The following is a 19,745-nucleotide window of genomic DNA, read 5'->3' on the forward strand; positions in this document are numbered from 1 at the left end:
AACACTGGCGTCATCTCTTGGAAGGTGCTGAATTTCCCATTCAGGTTTTCACTGATCATAAAAATCTGATCTATCTTGATGCGGCCAAGCGCTTGAATGCCCGTCAGGCTAGTGGGCACTTTTTTTCTCGCGGTTTAATTTTTCCGTTACTTACATCCCGGGTACCAAGAATGTTAAAGCGGATGCTTTGTCTCGCAGCTTTTCTCCCATGGTCAGTGCTGAGGAGGAGGAGGAGAGCATTTTACAAGAAGGTGTTGTGATTGCTGCTTTGGACTCCGTTTTGGAGGATGAGATTCTTAAAGCTCAGGAGAATGCCCCATCTAACACTCCCCATGGGAGGTTGTTTGTGCCTAGGACCTTTAGGAGAGATTTGTTTGTTGAGTGTCATGAGTCTCGGTTGGCTGGTCATCCAGGAATTTCTGAGACCAAGAGACTTGTGGGTCGCAGCTTTTGGTGGCCTGGATGGCAGAAGGAAGTCATTAAGTGGGTGCGTCAATGTACTGTGTGTGCTAGATCTAAGTCTTCACATGCTCCTGCTGCGGGGTTGCTTTGCCCTCTGGAGGTTCCTAGTGCACCTTGGACACATCTGGCTATGAACTTTATTACTGACCTTCCCCCCTCTGAAGGTTTCACGGTCATCTGGGTGGTCGTGGACCGTTTTAGCAAGATGTGTCACTTGGTTCCCTTCATCAAACTGCCTTGCGCTAAGACACTCGCTAAGGCCTTTGTCAAGGAAATTGTCAGACTACATGGCGTTCCTACTGACATTGTTTCTGATAGGGGACCTCAGTTCGTGGCTCGTTTTTGGCGTGCCTTTTGTGACAGGTTGGGAGTTCATTTGTCGTTTTCATCCGGATATCATCCTGAGTCTAATGGCCAGACAGAAAGAAAGAACCAGGATGTTGAGCAGTTCTTGCGTTGCTTTGTGGCAGACAATCAAGAGGGGTGGTCTGAGTTTCTGCCACTTGCTGAATTTGCTCTTAACAACCATACATCCTCTTCTGCTGGGTGTTCGCCTTTTTTTTGTTGTACTGGGAGACATCCATCTTTTGGGTCATTCTCCAAATTGGTATCGGCTGTGCCGGAGGAGGAGAGTTTTTCCGGTGATTTGGAGAGAGTTTGGACGGATGTGCGTGATAATCTTCAGGAGGCTAACAAAAAATCTAAGAGGTACTTTGATAGGAAACGGCAAGAGGTTTCGTTTGCTATTGGTGACATGGTTTGGTTGTCCTCTAAGAATCTGCGATTGAGGATTCCTTCGAAAAAATTGGGTCCCAAGTTTGTAGGGCCCTTTAAGGTGCTTCAGATAGTTAACCAATCTGCTGTTAGGTTGGAGGTTCCTACCTCCTGGAAGATTAATCCGGTGTTTCATGTTTCTCTGTTGAAAAAAGCTGATGTGTCGGTTGGTGACACCTCTGCCACTGTTCCTCCGGTGGTGGAGGACGGGGAATATGAAATTTCCCGCATCCTAAATTCTAGACGGTATAGAGGGAGTTTGCAGTATCTCGTCGCTTGGAAGGGTTTCGGACCCGAGGATAACTCATGGGTGAGGGCGGATGATGTTTCTGCTTCCAGACTAGTCAGAGCGTTTCACAGGAGGTTTCCTGATAAGCCCGGTCCTAGGGGATCCGGAGGATCCTCTTAGAAGAGGGGGTACTGTTAGAACTCTCCTGTTAGGTTTTTTCTAGTTTGCTGGTCACATGACCATTTTTGCCTATTTAATCCGGCTCGCTCCGCCCTCCTGGCCTTGCTTGACTTCATTGTATTTACTACTCTTGAGCTAGCTTGGTGCTCTGTTACCGTTCTCTGTTAGTTTTGCTAGGTCTTCGGACCTCTATGTTCTTTGTTGTGTGTTTGTCTTTTACTGCTACAATTTCTGCTAGGAGGTGTCCAACTTTATCCCAGTCCCTAGTTCTTGTAGGGATCCCTCCCTTGCATCTATAGGTCTTCGTACAGACTAGCCGAGGACTTTAGCGGGTCTGATCGCAGGATCAGGTTCCCCGTTACATCGTAGGGATCCAGTTTAGTTCTATTGTAGGGACAGATCTCCTGTCTTTCCTTAGTGCTTGTAGCAGATCATAACTAATGGCCCTGTAAAAATAGGCTTTGTGACTTTCAGAGTCCCTCCTTCATAAATGAAACAGGATGTGTCTAATTATGTGTCACATACCACATGGGAAGATAAAGTAGCAAAATGTTAAAATGACAATTACTGGTGAATGTATTTTTCACTGTTGAAAGCAATGCAAAAGTGCATCACAACCGCTACATGTGAGCATAGCCCAAGGTGTGGAGGAGCATTTTGTTTTGGGGTTATTTATTTTGCCTTATATGCAAGTCATTACCCTGGAAAGAATGTTCCTTAACGTTTTTTTCCAGGAAAATCCATTTTGGCTTCGTTTTTGTATGTTTTATTGTCAGTCCGTAAAAGTGGCGTAATACTCTGACAACATTGTTCACTGCAGTGACCTAGGAGTCAGAGATGCTTCCAGGGGTCTTTCCCATGCTGTTCCCATGTCATTTCAGCACTTTTCCCATCGATTTGGGCAATTTTTAGGCCCCCTGCAGACTTTCGTTACTTGGACCGAGCACCCGAGCATTATGATTTGCTCGACCTGAGCAACGAGCACCCGAGCATTTTAGTGCTCGCTCATCACTAGTAATTATGTTTTAAATACAGTCTGGAGTTTTGGGGGTTAATAATTTGTCGTTTGGTAATTTGTAGATCAAATACATATGAATTGATCCCTGCTTGGTTTGTGGGGCCTAATAAGAAATGTGAGGTGTACCTGTGTCAATTAGGTTAGGGATTTAGTAAAAGCCACAACCTTCATAAAAGCCCCTCTCCCTCTATTTTTACCATAAACTTCTGCTTGCATATCACCGTGTGAAGAGCTCTCACAGTTGGGTTGACATATCTGGACATGTGAACAGACTCATCTAGCTTCATTGGCCAAGAGAATGGAAAGAGCATGTGCAGGGTTGGGAGCAATTTTATTCATTAGTGACTAGAGATGAGTGAACCCTGTCGTACCGGACAGTTAGTGTCTGGTGGTAAACGCCGAACACGGACTGCTCCCGGAAGTCCATTGCAATGTTCGAAGCTCCGGTGGAAGTCCGGAAGGAGAGAGAGCGGGAGAAAGAATATTGTTCAGCTCAAAAGTTCGGGTCTCCATTGTTTTCAATTGGGTTTGGGTTCTGGTTGAAGTTCGGGTACAGTTCTGGTACCCGAACCTAACTTTGGAATAAAGTTCGGTTCAGGTACCAGAACCCAAACTTCCATGGGTCAACTCATCCCTAGTAGAGACCACTAATAGATGGGTCAGGTCACATGCCCCTCAATTAGCGGCCGTGTCAAGACCTGAGTGCAGATTGAAGTAAACAAGGACAACACTTTTCAAATCAAAATCAGGACAACGATGCAGATCTTCAAATTACATTATTATAGTAAATTGTCTGTTCAGAGAGGAAGAGGACCAGAACTCTAGTGCCACCTATACCTAGTGCTATTATTATTATAGTAAATGACTTTATTTGCTGTTTACACATTCATGCCAACTTTTTAAGGCTGTGTACATAACCATGCCTCCTTCTCTGCTTCACAGCTCGTCACCCCTCTGTCATGCCCTCTTCTTTTTGTAAGATTTGTTGTCAACCAGTAGTCGATTTATTCATGGAGTATTTAGGAAGTATTGATTTCCAACAAAATTTAGAAATTAAATTGGCCAACTCATTTTATTAGACCTCATAGTAACGTTTTAACCTTTATATATGCCTGTATAGTCCTGGGATAGCTAGTATTGGCACTACTCCCAAGATACAGCATATGAAAAAGTGTCGTAGCTTTTAGTCCAAGCAACAATTTTATACAACTTACTCCTATCCCTTGCGTGACCTAGTATGGAACAAACCAAAGCAGGACAAACACTCCTGTACACAGCATCTTTCACTATGGCCTCCTGATGAACCTAAAAGGGGAAACGCCTCGAGGCGCATCATGTGGACAGCTAAGTGAATTTTGAAACACGTATTGGTGATTCGTTGGTGGAATAAGGATTATTCTTTACACATCTGGACCTGGTTTATCTATAGGACACTTGATGTATGTTTTTTCAAGGGTTGGACATAGGGGAGTTTCCAACTGTATATGCTTTCGTTGGTCCATATTATTAGAGTGCACAATTTATTATTTCCAAGGTAACAGTTTAGTTAATTTTATTTTTTGGACTAGTGGCATTATTTATAACCTAGTGAGACCGATTAGCACTTCATCAGGGTCAGCCGTCGATGAGCGGGGGCGACATTGTCGTTATCTTAGGGTGTCAACCTCTGCGGCTCAGGTAGGGGTTATATTCAGGGAACAGAATTTTTTTCTGAATTTTTTCTGGGTCCAACTAGGCGCTTTCCCTTGTACTCTATAGATCTGATTAACCACCAATTACATTTTTAGTATCCTCAACATATATTTCAGTTATCCACTGAGGAAAAATAAGTTTAGCACTTCATATATTTTTTGTGTTTTTTGGAGGTATTTTTGAAATTTAATTGGAATAAAAATTGTTTTTAGGGGACATTATTTTAGTTGTTATCATTAGTTATTATCATCTGATTGAGTCACTGGAGTGTTTTTGGTGAAGTTTATCTGTTGTCCAAAGGTGGTTGAAAGTAAACAATTTCTGCCAATATTTGCATCCCACTAGGACTTTACCGATTTGTACTGTCTTTAAAGGGGTAGGTAGGGTATTTTCCATGAAGTCTGGTTTTGGTGGGATAGTGTGGCGCCCTGCTGCGCATTAGTGCCACAGATCCCGGAGGGGTGCATGGACTTATTCCTCCTCAAGAGGCCCTCATAGCATACACACACCTCCACCTTCCACCTCAGACCACCAGAGGGAGCCCGTTAGGGATATAAATAGGGAAGGTGGAGCTAGGCAGTTCAGTCTGGTCTGAAGTCTGTAAGGAGTCCAGTTACAGTCAGTCTGGAATCTACAGCCTGGCGTAAGCAGTCTAAAGTCTGCTGCAGCCAGAGAGAAAGTCAGTTCAGCCCAGACTCGGGGAGCTCAGGTTAGTGAGCCCAAGGCGTGCCGACGTCGTTAGAGCGGTGAAGAGTAGCGAGGCCTACTGCCAGTGTGAAGCCTAGTGAGGGCCCCGAGCGTGGCCGAAGGCAAGTGGAGTAAGCGAGCTACATAGGGGGCAGAGGAGCTTAGTCAGCTCACCCCAAGACCATATACCGGACACCGGGTCCGCGTCTGCAGGGATCTCTACGACCAGCAGAAACTACCGGAACCCCTGGTGAACTCCATGTCCCAGGAACACCAAAAGCTGACTGATATACCAGGGTCAGGAGTCACTGAGGCCCAAGAGACCAGGGAGGGTGATCTCCAACAGAAGCCCCTACCACCAGGTCAGCCGGTGCAAGACAGACCAAGTTAGGCCTAGCTCCAAGCAAGTCATAAACTTATCAGGAAAAGGCAAGAAACAGGAGGCCCCACACCCGCTCACTGGGGAGAGTCCTGAAATGCACCCTTCACCCTACAGTGCCCTGGATCGTGCCTGAAACACCACCAGTAAAGGTACTGAAGTGAACTGTTGTGAGTGTGCCTATTCTTCTTCCGACCCGACTGGGTCCCCTCTGTTCTGCACCCCTTCTCCTACGCTGCCCTGAGGCCCCGCTCCACCTGTGGGGAGCCGCACCAACTAAGCTGCCTGACCACCGGCCTCAGAGGACTGTAGCAGCGCTGGTGATCCTCACCAGACACCACGGGTGGCGTCACAAACTTTTCCTATCCCATACACCTTTCCCCCATTATCCCTTGCTTTTAAGAGTGAGCCCAGGGTACGGGCCCGGGAGCCGACCACCGCGACATCCCCATAAACCAAAACAGCAAGGCCCGGGCGCCGAGTCCCCATCCCTTGGGCGCGTCAATAGAGGTAAATTTTATTCCCTGTCACTTAGGTTATGAGCAGATTCCCAAAGTGTTTAGAGTTAAGTTCTACTGTCAAGTAAGATTTTTAGGAGAAGTTATTACCTGGTGTCCAGTGGGTGGGGAGTTGGGGACATAGACACTGTGGAATATCACTTTTAGTTTTATAGAGAGGTACAGATACCTGACGGCATTTTCAGAATTGATTGGTGGTATCAAGCAAAGTAATCTGCTCCGCTATACGTTTCAGACAAGATTTCATCACTGGAGAGTACACTAGTTTGTCACCATTGACACTAATGGCACTGGTCCTTTGAACAGCCTAACTATATTCCTATGTGTAGATATCATCCTATTGCCCGTTTCATACCCAGACCCATCATAAAAGACTGTAAGCAATGCTTACATGTAAATATGCATTAAAGGGGTTGTCCACTACTTTTACATTGATCGGCCGGGGTCCCGCACGCGGCACCCCCGCTGATCAGCTGTTATCGGTGCCGGCGGCAGCGGCCACGGGCCAGAAGTGCTCACCTGCAGGGCTCCGCCGTCAAGTGGTTGTGGCTGCCGCGGTGTACTGCAGATCCGCCTCCCATTCAATTGAATAGGAGGCGGATGTGCAGTACACCAGCCGCCAGCACCGATAACAGCTGATCGGCGGGGGTGCCGTGTGCGGGACCCCGGCCGATCATACATTGAAGCCCTATCCCACGGATAGGGCATCAATGTAAAAGTAGTGGATAACTTCTTTAAGCAAAAAATACTGAAACCTTGACTACTTGTGTGGACCTGGGCAAAAATGCAGTCATTCTGTTTATGAATGCTCTTATTTCCGGACTGCAATAAAAAACACGATTAAGCTCATAAAAAAGTGCCGTAATTTACTTTAATAGCATTTGATTTGTGCCGTGTTGTTCTTCTGAAGCATTCACAATGATATAATGAAACTGAAAATTTATCGGTTTTCTTCCTGCCGTCGCTTTCTGTAATCTTATGTTAATTACACAAATTCACATTAGGATGGCAGAAATTAAATGGGATTGTTACCTAGAATAAACTTTGCATAAATCACTTGTATAGGTGAATATAAGAAACTTTGTATTATATCTTATCAATGAAATCTGCTTCTTTCTCCACTTATGAGCCACTTCTAACCCCCGCCACCCCCATCATCTTAACTCAACATCCACTATCAAAAACAGCTCAATCCATCTTAAATACAGACTGCCAGCACATTGAGGTAACAGGTTACACTTCCTATTATACTCTAGGAAGAAAATAGGAGGAGTGAGGAACAGAGTGAGAAAACAAATATAGTGAGACACAGAAAGATTGTGCTGAGTGTTTTACCTCACTCCGAAGCTGAATTCACCTCTACCCTGCTCAGTACTGCTGTATAACTTTCTCTATGTTGCAGCTGCTTCTGTCTGGGTGCTAATTAAGAAATGAAGAGCAAGAATTCCTCTCTAAAGTCTGTGCTGTCTATGAAAGAGATTATAGCAACTAGTCTGCTCCCACCAGCTCAAAGTCAAGTGTAAATTAAAGAGATAGAGCCTCGAGAGGGGAAACTGGTGAAAATTCAGGGTACAAGTCATATAATGGTTAGAAATAGTGTTATTCCTCATGAACATACAAATGACAACGTATTCTGAAAAGTAAATTGAAAGCATTTTTACCCTTTAAATCATGTATTGTCTCTTATGTACAATTTCAAATATAGAAAAATTAGGAATATAAAGGTGGAACTCCCCTGGCAGCAGAACATAGGGCATATCGTTCCTTTCCTTCTACAGATTTATTATTTTACCTCTTTATGGGCTAGGCAAATTGTGTAAACATATGAGCATAGAGTGCTGAAGTCAGAGTCACAAAATGTGACTTCATAATTTGGCAGCAGTTGCACTTAGGGTAATGTCTGTACACCACACCACAGTAAGGCTATGTTCACATGTGGCATTTTTGCAATTTTTTTTGCTGTTAAATTCTTTTTTCTGGTACTGTCTAGCCACGGAGGTTGGCACCCTATATGGAACGAGATATGGCGCCCTCGCTCATTGGTGGCTCTCTTTATCTCTTCCTAGTCATCCCTGTTGTAATATTATGATATAAAACATGAGATGAAACCTTAGGTGAAAGCTGATCACAGCAATAGTGTAAGACATACACATGTGGTCAAAATTGTTGGTACCCCTCGTTTAATGAAAGAAAAACCCACAATGGTCACAGAAATAACTTGAATCTGACAAAAGTAATAATAAATTAAAAATCTATGAAAATGAACAAATGAAAGTCAGACATTGCTTTTCAATCCTGCTTCCACAGAATTAAAAAAAAAATTAAACTCGTGAAATAGGCCTGGACATAAAAGATGGTACCCCTGAAAATAATGTGACAAAAGGGACATGCTAAATCAAGTTGTGTCCACTAATTAGTATCACAGGTGTCTACAATCTTGTAATCAGTCAGTGGGCCTGTATATAGGGCTACAGATACTCATTGTGCTGTTTGGTGACATGGTGTGTACCACACTCAACATGGACCAGAGGAAGCAAAGGAAAGAGTTGTCTCAGGAGATTAGAAAGAAACTGATAGACAAGCATGTTAAAGGTAAAGGTTATAAGACCATCTCCAAGCAGCTTGATGTTCCTGTGACTACAGTTGCACATATTATTCAGAAATTTAAGATCCATGGGACTGTAGCCAACCTCTCTGGACGTGGCCGCAGGAGGAAAATTGATGACAAATCAAAGAGACAGATAATACAAATGGCAACAAAAGAGCCCAGGATAACTTGTAAAGAGATTAAAGGTGAACTTCAAGCTCAAGGAACATCAGTGTCAAATCGCACCATCCGTCGTTGTTTGATCCAAAGTGGACTTCATGGGAGACGACCAAGGAGAACACCATTGTTGAAAAAAAATCATAAAAAAGCCAGACTGGAATTTGCCAAACTACATGTTGACAAGCCACAAAGCTTCTGGGAGAATGTCTTATGGACAGATGAGACAAAAATGGAAGTATTTGGCAAGGCACATCAGCTCTATGTTCACAGATGGAAAAATGAAGCATATCAAGAAAAGAACACTGTCCCTACTGTGAAACATGGATGAGGCTCTGTTATGTTCTGGGGCTGCTTTGCTGCATCTGGTACAGGATGTCTTGAAACTGTGCAGGGTACAATGAAATCTCAAGACTATCAAGGGATTCTAGAGAGAAATATGCTGCCCAGTGTCAGAAAGCTTTGTCTCAGTCACAGGTCATGGGTCTTGCAACAGGATAATGACCCAAAACACACAGCTAAAAACACCCAAGAATGGCTAAGAGGAAAACATTGGACTATTCTGAAGTGGCCTTCTATGAGCCCTGACCTAAATCCTATTGAGCATCTTTGGAAAGAGCAGAAACATGCCGTCTGGAAAGGGCAACCTTCAAACACGAGACAACTGGAGCAGTTTGCTCATGAGGAGTGGACCAAAATACCTGTCGAGAGGTGCAGAAGTCTCATTGACAGTTACAGGAATCGTTTGATTGCAGTGATTGCCTCAAAAGGTTGTTCAACAAAATATTAAGTTAAGAAGAACCATCATTTCTGTACAGGACTATTTCATGAGTTTAATTTTTTTTAAAATTCTGTGGAAGCAGAAAAGCAATGTCTGACTGTCATTTGTTCATTTTCATAGATTTTTAATTTATTATTACTTTTGTCAGATTCAAGTTATTTCTGTGACCATTGTGGGTATTTCTTTCATTAAACGAGGGGTATCAACAATTTTGACCACGTGTGTATACATATAAATAACTGGGAGTCCACAATGGAAAAGTATAAAGGTAACTCATCATTAGTTTCTTTTGCCTCAACGCGTTTCCCCATCCAGTAGGTTCATCAGGAGGCTTTATATGTTCAGAGGCAAGGACTGACGATCACAAACTCATTCTGTGCTGAGGTCCAAGTGCTTCACCTCCCATATATCGTCCTTAACTGAAGATATATGGGACCTCAGTACACAAGATGGACTGTAGTAGTAGAGTGTAATATATACTGTATATGCATATACACATTTTGGTCACCCGGCCATAACTGTGGGAGGAGAGGACCCAAGAGCCATTCACATTCTCCTCACCTACAGCCTGGAGTGTGGGAAATAAATCATTGTGAAGCAGGAGATGCAGATCTGGTCCCTACCCTGGTACGTCTTCCCTCACTGTTCGTTCCCTCGCTGTGCCCTCTCACAGCTCTAGGAACAGAACATTAGTACCTGTATGCAGCGCTGACATTACGTGTTCCTGAGCAATGAGAGGTCAAAGGCTGGGGATGGAGATCTAGTGGTGGTGAGAACTCATTATTGTTTAATTTTTGAAAAAGCAATGCATTTGAAAATATTAATACATTTTCATTTCTGAATCAACTTCCCAACATTTAAAGCTTGGGACCATTGGGACATATAAATCTTGGGATGATTTGGTTGGAAAAAGTGGAAATATTTTGTATGGCGCTTTAATGGTTATTGTTCACACTCTGCAGACAGGGAAACGTTAGTGTCTGGGTGACATTCAGAGAGTTCCAGGTGTAGAGTACTGTATATACAGTACAACCCAAAAGTTTGGACACACCTTCTCATTTAAAGATTTTTCTGTATTTTCATGACTTTGAAAATTGTACATTCACACTGAAGGCATCAAAACTATGAATTAACACATGTGGAATTATATACTTAAAAAAGTGTGAAACAACTGAAAATATGTCTTATATTCTAGGTTCTTCAAAGTAGCCACCTTTTGCTTTGATGGCTGCTTTGCACACTCTTGGCATTCTCTTGATGAGCTTCAAGAGGTAGTCACCGGAAATGGTCTTCCAAAAATCTTGAAGGAGTTCCCAGAGATGCTTAGCACCTGTTGCCCTTTTGCCTTCACTCTGCGGTCCAGCTCACCCCAAACCATCTCGATTGGGTTCAGGTCTGGTGACTGTGGAGGCCAGGTCATCTGGCGTAGCACCCCATCACTCTTCCTCTTGGTCAAATAGCCCTTACACAGCCTGGAGGTGTGTTTGGGGTCATTGTCCTGCTGAAAAATAAATGATGGTCCAACTAAACACAAACCGGATGGAATAGCATGCCGCTGCAAGATGCTGTGGTAGCCATGCTGGTTCAGTATGCCTTCAATTTTGAATAAATCCCCAACAGTGTCACCAGCAAAGCACCCCCACACCATCACACCTCCTCCTCCATGCTTCATGGTGGGAACAAGGCATGTAGAGTCCATCCGTTCACCTTTTCTGTGTAGCACAAAGACACGGTGGTTGGAACCAAAGATCTCAAATTTGGACTCATCAGACCAAAGCACAGATTTCCACTGGTCTAATGTCCATTCCTTGTGTTCTTCTGCTTGTTGCCTGTCCTTAGCAGTGGTTTCCTAGCAGCTATTTTACCATGAAGGCCTGCTGCACAAAGTCTCCTCTTAACAGTTGTTGTAGAGATGTGTCTGCTGCTAGAACTCTATGTGACATTGACCTGGTCTCTAATCTGAGCTGCTGTTAACCTGCGATTTCTGAGGCTGGTGACTCGGATCAACTTATCCTCAGAAGCAGAGGTGACTCTTGGTCTTCCTTTCCTGGGGCGGTCCTCATGTGAGCCAATTTCTTTGTAGCGCTTGATGGTTTTTGCAACTGCACTTGGGGACACTTTCAAAGTTTGCCCAAATTTTCGCACTGACTGACCTTCATTTCTTAAAGTAATGATGGCCACTCGTTTTTCTTTACTTAGCTGCTTTTTTATTTCCATAATACAAAGTCTAACAGTCTATTCAGTAGGACTATCAGCTGTGTATCCACCTGACTTCTGCACAACACAACTGATGGTCCCAACCCCATTTATAAGGCAAGAAATCCCACTTATTAAACCTGACAGGGCACACCTGTGAAGTGAAAACCTTTTCCGGTGACTACCTCTTGAAGCTCATCAAGAGAATGCTAAGAGTGTGCAAAGCAGTCATCAAAGCAAAAGGTGGCTACTTTGAAGAACCTAGAATATATTTTCAGTTGTTTCACACTTTTTTGTTAAGTATATAATTCCACATGTGTTAATTCATAGTTTTGATGCCTTCAGTGTGAATGTACAATTTTCAAAGTTATGAAAATGCAGAAAAATCTTTAAATGAGAAGGTGTGTCCAAACTTTTGGTCTGTACTGTATGTATATACAGTATATGGTATATATTTATCATTCTCACATTAACTGGCAGTTCTGGTAGTTGGTTGTAGTGTAGAGACAGCAAAGATATCAAATTGCTCCAGTAAGAATTATTATGTGCTGAGTTTTCCAACACCAAAACATAATTCAGTAAATGGATGGGCCAGGAAGGGGTTAAAAACAATAACATTTCATACATACCTAACCCCTCATCTTTCCCTTCCACAGCTCCTCACCTGTCCTCTACAGTCTTTCTAGGCATCTGCTTTGGCTAGAACTCAACATGAGTTCTGACATCATGACATATGACATCAGAACATATGTCGAAGCCTAGCCGGTACCGGCAAACAGTGAGGAGGAAACCAGCAATGGAGCAGAGTGGGGGTCTAGAAATCCTGTGGAAGACAGATGGAGAGCTGCGGTGGCAGAGACAGATGAGAGGTCAGATGAGTATGATTTTGTTATTGTTTTTTTAGCCCTTTCCTGGCCCATATGAATCCAGTTGCCTTCCGTTTTGATTCATACAAATACAAATTCCCAAAAATTCGGATTTTCTAGAATCTGCAAATTTATGGAAATTGTAAACAAATTTGGTTAATTTAGAATCAATTTACTCATCCTTAGTTCCAAAAGTTACATAATGTGAACAGAACAGGTCATTAAAGGTACAGTGAGAATATGGTGAAGCCCTCCACGCTTGTGCAGCTGTGTTTACCATGGTGAATAATTGTGACCTTGCGGGCAACGTACAAGCAGTGCAACATTGGGGGAGGAAGGCTGAACTTGATGGACCTAGTTCTTTACCTACGTTACTATGTTACTATGTATATTGCAGGGATGGAGTATACCGGTACTACATACAAGAAACCCTCCCTTCTTTCTGAGAAGTTGCGGGAGGCTTCTGCATTGCCCAAGAGATTTGCCTCATTTTCTTGGAATCTACCCTTTTTTAGGCAGCCTCAGAAACAGTCTGGAGAGTAGGCAACTTTAGGTTAATTTTGCTCTACTCTCCCAAAAAGAAATTTGAGAATAGAAATAATTGCTAGATTCTCCCGTCAAGTCATGGGAAACAACACTAGTCGTCTAGTCAAGTTATAAATATGGGAAGGTTGTGACATATTTCTATAATACACAGATGAAGAAATGTATATCAAATATAGAAACACAATATGCCATTTTTTTAATTAGTATATTGAAAATAATTATGTTGTGCATAAAATGGTAAAATATCATAGCTTGTTTTTAACTACATTGTGGTTTCAATGTAAAATCTCCAATTTGACTTTTAATTCGGCACATGATGGTGGCAAGACAGTAGACACATCTTTATGTTCGGGACCTCAGGGCCATTGATTTTTTTGATCTTACTAAAATTAGTCCCTAAGCCTTGTTACGCACCAGCTTTGCTTCCGCTAGACTGTCTTGTGCGCCACATCGGGCTTTGCAAGTAGCCCGGCATGCTCCTATATATTGTATTTACAAGGCCTATATAAGGCCTCCCAAGACACACACCTGCGTCTTGGATGGTATTAAGACTTGCTAGTAACTCTTTTAGTTGTCTATGCACAGTCCCTGTCCATAGTCTTCAGGACGTCTACTGGCTGTCTGTGGTTTCCCATCCCTGAGTTATTGTCTGTGGCTTCCAGGAACCCTGCTACCTATCAGTGGTCTCCGAGACATCACCTGTTTTTTTGCGGCTACCATTAACCCAGCTACCTGTCAATGGTCTCCACGACCTCATTTGTTTGCGACTTCCAGTAACCCTGCCATCTGTCAGTGGTTTCCAAGACTTCACCTGTTTATCTGCTGCTTCCAGTAACTCTGCTATCTGTTTCCAACATGCAATACCCGCGTGCCCAACCCACGTCCATGGCTCGTGTACCCACCCAAACCTTGGGCTTAGAGGATTCCCACACCTAGTGAGCATGCTTTATGCAACAACCCCCAATATTGCACTATTTGCAGTTAACTGGTACACTTGTAGGAATCGGGCAGGTACCTCTGAAGTCCTGCACACACTCTTCTGTTTTTGGGTCTTCGTTCCTGTGGAGTAGACGGTTGGCTTTCCACATTGTGTTCCTGAATTGGTTTTCTTTAGGGTTTCTTTGCCAGAGGATGACACACATGTCTGAGTTGACTTACCATCTTCCATAATACCTAAAACAAATAGAAAAAAAAAGTACTAATTAACTTGCGAAAATATAGACATAATACAGGTGCATCTCACAAAATTAGAATATCATCAAAAAGTTAATTTATTTCAGTTCTTCAATACAAAAAGTGAAACTCATATATTATATAGAGTCATTATAACCAGAGTGATCTATTTCAAGTGTTTATTTCTGTTAATGTTGATGATTATGGCTTACAGCTAATGAAAACACAAAAGTCATTATCTCACTAAATTAGAATACTTTATAACAACAGCTTGAAAAATGTTTTTAAAATCCAAAATGTTGTCCTACTAAAATGTATGTTCAGTAAATGCACTCAATACTTGGTCGGGCTCCTTGTGCATCAATTACTGCATCAATGCGGCAATGTGGCATGGAGGCGATCAGCCTGTGTCACTGCTGAGGTGTTATGGAAGCCCAGATGGCTTTGATAGCAGCCTTCAGCTCGTCTGCATTGTTGGGTCTGGTATCTCTCATCTTTCTCTTGGCAATACCCTATAGATTCTCTATGGGGTTAAGGTCAGGCGAGTTTGCTGGTCAATCAAGCACAGTGATACTGTTGTGTGTAAACCAGGTATTGGTACTTTTGGCAGTGTGGACAGGTGCCAAGTCCTGCTGGAGAATGAAATTTCCATCTCCAAAAAGCTTGTCGGCAGAGGGAAGCATGAAGTGCTCTAACATTTCCTGGTAGACGGCTGCGCTGACTTTGGTCTTGATAAAACACAGTGGACCTACACCAGCAGATGACATGGCTCCCCAAACCATCACCGATTGTGGAGACTTCACACTAGACCTCAAGCAGCTTGAATTGTGGCCTCTCCACTCTTCCTCCAGACTCTGGGACCTGGATTTCCAAATGAAAGTTGGACCTCTGGGACCTTGTGGAGTGTGTCAATGACTTCCTTCTGGACATCTGTCAAGTCAGCAGTCTTCCTCATGATTGTGGAGCCTACTGAAACAGACTAAGGAACCTTTTAAAGTGCTTAGGAAGCCTTTGCAGGTGTTTTTGTTAATAATTCTAATTTACTGAGATAATGTGTTTTGTGTTTTCATTGGCTGTAAGCCATAATCAACATTAACAGAAATAAACACTTGAAATTGATCACTCTGTGTGTAATGACTCTATATAATATATGAGTTTCACATTTTGTATTGAAGAACTAAAATAAATTAACTTTTTGATGATATCCTAATTTTGTGAGATGCACCTTTATATATATACCTCATGCTAAATGGGTCAGAAGCAAAAGGCCAAGTTCTGGGGGTCTGCACCATATACCCCAAAAAATAAATTCTTGACTGATCGTTCAGAATTCAGTTGGTTAGAAATAATTTTTCTGTGGCTTTGGAGCCATAAATCCTTAATGTTCATTGTTCTGGAAATAACGTCAGCTGTCAAGAGATAGGATGGACTCATGATAGCAAACTGATTAACCCTAGCATGGTGCTGAAAAATCCCTGTGGACATTTTCTCTTTCAATCCTTTGACTTTAGAGACATCCTTAAAACGCAAGGTCACAACCCTTGTGCTATACTGTGCCGTACAAAATGAGTATTTTCCGCATGACATACCGCTCATTTCTTCTAGGCGATGCGAGTGCAGAAACGTAAGTACAAATTATTGCAGTAATGAAATTTTATGATGAAAAATAAAAGATTCTGCCAGAACATCAAAGGTTTTTTTTCTTCCCAAGGTCAAACATTCAACAACCTCCTTGAAGCAAAGTAATTAGCCAGAAAGCTGTGTGTGAATGCCTCCAATTATCCAGTGCGTAACAGCAATGTACCAAGAGCCAATATGGAAGTAACATGTAAAATCTAATCATATAGTTTTACTTTCTAGTAACACAAGAACAGACTGCTGACTTCTTTTAACCTTTTCACATCTTTGTAAACCTAAAGCAGTTCAAAGAAGCTTAAAAAGACTCAACCTATGCACTGACTACAAGTCATCTTTACATTTCTGTTCATTTGTCTTAGGATTTTTTAACCCCTTTAAAACAGACCAATTTCCATGTTTGCATTTTCGTTTTTTTCCTCCCAGAGCCAAAACTTTTTTTATTTTTCCGTCCACTTAGACATATGAGGGCTTGTTTTTTTTTTTGCAGAAGGAGTTGTACTTTTGAATGACACCATTCATTTTACTGCATTGTGCACTGGAAAACGAAGAAAAACAATCCAAGTGGGGAGAAATTGTGAAAAAAAAAACGTAATTCTGACACCGTGTTTTGGGAATTGTTTTTACGTTGTACATTTTGTGGTAAACACGACCTTGAAATATGATTCTGCTCATCAGTACAATTACGGCGATACCAAACATGTCTAAGTGTTTTTTATTATTTTAGTGGTGAAAAAAAAAATATGTTGCCATTTTCTGAGACCCGTAACGTTTTTATTTTTCGGTTGATGTGGGGCGAGATGACGTTTTATTTATATTGTTTAGATGTGATGTTTTAATCGCTCGTTACAGCATTTTTTTTGTAGTATCGCGGCGAACAAAAATATACACACACAAAGAAATAGGATAGATGGACTTCTGATAGCAAGCACCATAAAGAAGATGGGGACACCCTGTCTTCATCGCAGGACAGCAGTGGAGGAAGGCATTGTTATATCATCAAGTAGAGGGCAGGAAGAGGGAGAGGGGGCAGGAAAAATCAGTTTTTGGTGGGGTAGAGGATAATAGGGTGACTCTGGAGTCTCCCCTCCACCTCCTGCTATTGCCGGCTACAGAGCTGGGCTTCCGTAGCACTGCAGGAGAGAAAGTGGTGACATGATCTATTCAGTTCTTTCTTATAGTTCTGCACCGCTGATTACATAGCTCTACTGGACACATTTACAAGCAGCCTGAGCCTCAATAGCAGGTCTGTGCTGGTAGGGGGTAAGGGCTGTTAGGCTCCGGGAGCAGTTGTAGTGCTGAGCCTGTCCCTTCAGCCACTGGTACATTATTGGCACTGTCACTCTGCTGGCGGGTTCTGACTCCGCTACTACGTTCTGCAATTCATACTCAGGATGTAGGGAGGCAGGGCTCATGGACAGGGAAGTCAGGTCCTGCTTTGCCAAACAAGGATGCAAGTCCCAAGATGGGGAGGAAAGGGGAAGTGTAGAGACAGGCTTGGCCTGGCCCACAGGAGAACAGGAGAATCCTCCGGTGGGCCACCACCCTCTTATATGAGCAGCACTTGGCACAATATACTTGAATCACTAGGTACAAAGGCAGCATCTTATTCGTTTAACAATCTACCCAGATCATTGTTATATAAATTTGTGATTAAGGATAATGTCACATTTGCATGTAGCTGAAAAGTGGGGCCCTGGAGTTGGTTACTGGTGGGCCCTTGGCACTCCAGTCCAACACTGTATAGAGATCTTTAATGGGAGTCAAACTTTAGGGAAGGTGCCACTGTTCACTGGAGCTGTAGTCTGAGCCTGCTCAGCCTCTGCACCCCACATCTCCAAGCTGGCAGTAATTGTATAATAGGCAATAAAGGAGCCAACATTCAGTGAGGAAGATGCGCTCGACTTTTTCCCCTCCTCTGTCTGGGGAGAAGTAGAGCTTAAATCAGGCATGCAGCATATGTGTTGTATGTTGAGAAGAGAGAGACTGTCAGAGTCAGTGGCCCACTGGGGTATCTACTGATTCCCTGGTGGGCCAGAACGAGTCTGCCCATAATGCCTTGCAGGTATTGCATCACATGGTATAACACAACTAATCAGGAGGAACTATCATAGCCTGTATAAAAGCAGAGGCGGGGAATGGAGCAGCAATTTTGTGATTCTGGATGGTGAGAGGACGTCACAGCTCACAGTTTAGCTATAGAGACACGTAGAGGAAGTCATAAAACACTGAACAAATTGTACAGATATGGTGTAACAGCAGAGCAGTGAAGAAGATTTGTGTGTGGGGAAAAGAGAATAATACAGATTTAATTGACCGTGATACAGAGTCTACACGTAACAGAGTCACTGTGTTTCTGGCGTCATCTCACCACAGCCATATATAGTGCCTACAAGTAGTATTCAACCCCCTGCAGATTTAGCTGGTTTGATAAGATGCAAATAAGTTAGAGCCTTCAAACTGCAAACGAGAGTAGGTTTTATGAACAGAAGCATAAATCTTACAAACCAAAAAGTTATGTTGCTCAGTTGAATTTTATTAAATTTTAAACATAAAAGTGTGGGTCAATTATTATACAACCCCTATGTTTAATATTTTGTGGAATAACCCTTGTTTGCAATTACAGCTAATAATCGTCTTTTATAAGACCTGATCAGGCCGGCACAGGTCTGTGGAGTTATCTTGGCCCACTCCTCCATGCAGATCTTCTCCAAGTTATCTAGGTTCTTTGGGTGTCTCATGTGGACTTTATTCTTGAGCTCCTTCCACAAGTTTTCAATTGGGTTAAGGTCAGGAGACTGACTAGGCCACTCCAACACCTTGACTTTTTCCCTCTTGAACCAGGCCTTGGTTTTCTTGGCTGTGTGCTTTGGGTCATTGTCTTGTTGGAAGATGAAATTACGACCCATCTTAAGATCCTTGATGGAGGAGCGGAGGTTCTTGGCCAAAATCTCCAGGTAGGCCGTGCTATCCATCTTCCCATGGATGCGGACCAGATGGCCAGGCCCCTTGGCAGAGAAACAGCCCCACAGCATGATGCTGCCACCACCATGCTTGACTGTAGGGATGGTATTCTTAGGGGTCGTATGCAGTGCCATCCAGTCTCCAAACGTCACGTGTGTGGTTGGCACCAAAGATCTCGATCTTGGTCTCATCAGACCATAGAACCTTGAACCAGTCTGTCTCAGAGTCCTCCAAGTGATCATGAGCAAACTGTAGACGAGCCTTGACATGACGCTTTGAAAGTAAAGGTACCTTACGGGCTCGTCTGGAACGGAGACCATTGCGGTGGAGTACGTTACTTATGGTATTGACTGAAACCAATGTCCCCACTGCCATGAGATCTTCCCGGAGCTCCTTCCTTGTTGTCCTTGGGTTAGCCTTGACTCTTCGGACAAGCCTGGCCTCGGCACGGGAGGACACTTTCAAAGGCTGTCCAGGCCATGGAAGGCTAACAGTAGTTCCATAAGCCTTCCATGTTAGAACCTTGCTGTTAGGTTTTTTTTCCTTTGCTGGTCACATGACCTTGTTGGCCTATTTAATCCTGCTCCGCCCTTCTGGCTTTGCTGGACTTCATTGTATATCTACTTTCTAGCTAGCCTGTGCTCTGTATCTAACTCTGTTAGTTTGCTTGGTCTACGGACCTCTAGGTTCTATCTATTTTGTTTGTTCGTCTGTCTGCTGCTATTTCTGTTAGGAGGTGTCCCATATTCCTCCCAGTCCTTAGTACTTGTAGGGATTCCCTCCCCAAATCTATAGGTCTCCGTACAGACTAGATTAGGACTTTAGCAGGTCTGATCGCAGGATCAGGTTCCCTGTTACATCGTAGGGATTCAGCTGAGTCT

General features: G+C 43.1%; 1 protein-coding gene across 1 annotated transcript in view; it reads right to left on the bottom strand.

Annotated features, from left to right (window-relative positions):
- BAALC (BAALC binder of MAP3K1 and KLF4) overlaps nucleotides 1-19,745 on the bottom strand; it is a 135,967-nt gene that overhangs the window by 21,888 nt on the left and 94,334 nt on the right. Inside the window, exon 2 of the mRNA XM_073679698.1 lies at nucleotides 14,108-14,265. Coding sequence (XP_073535799.1) covers nucleotides 14,108-14,265 — 158 coding nt within the window. The remainder of the gene's footprint in view (nucleotides 1-14,107; nucleotides 14,266-19,745) is intronic.

The sequence above is a fragment of the Phyllobates terribilis genome, unplaced genomic scaffold, assembly GCF_046119375.1.
Source record: "Phyllobates terribilis strain yellow unplaced genomic scaffold, ASM4611937v1 Scaffold_4__5_contigs__length_816908805, whole genome shotgun sequence".
In the NCBI taxonomy this organism is placed as follows: domain Eukaryota; kingdom Metazoa; phylum Chordata; class Amphibia; order Anura; family Dendrobatidae; genus Phyllobates; species Phyllobates terribilis.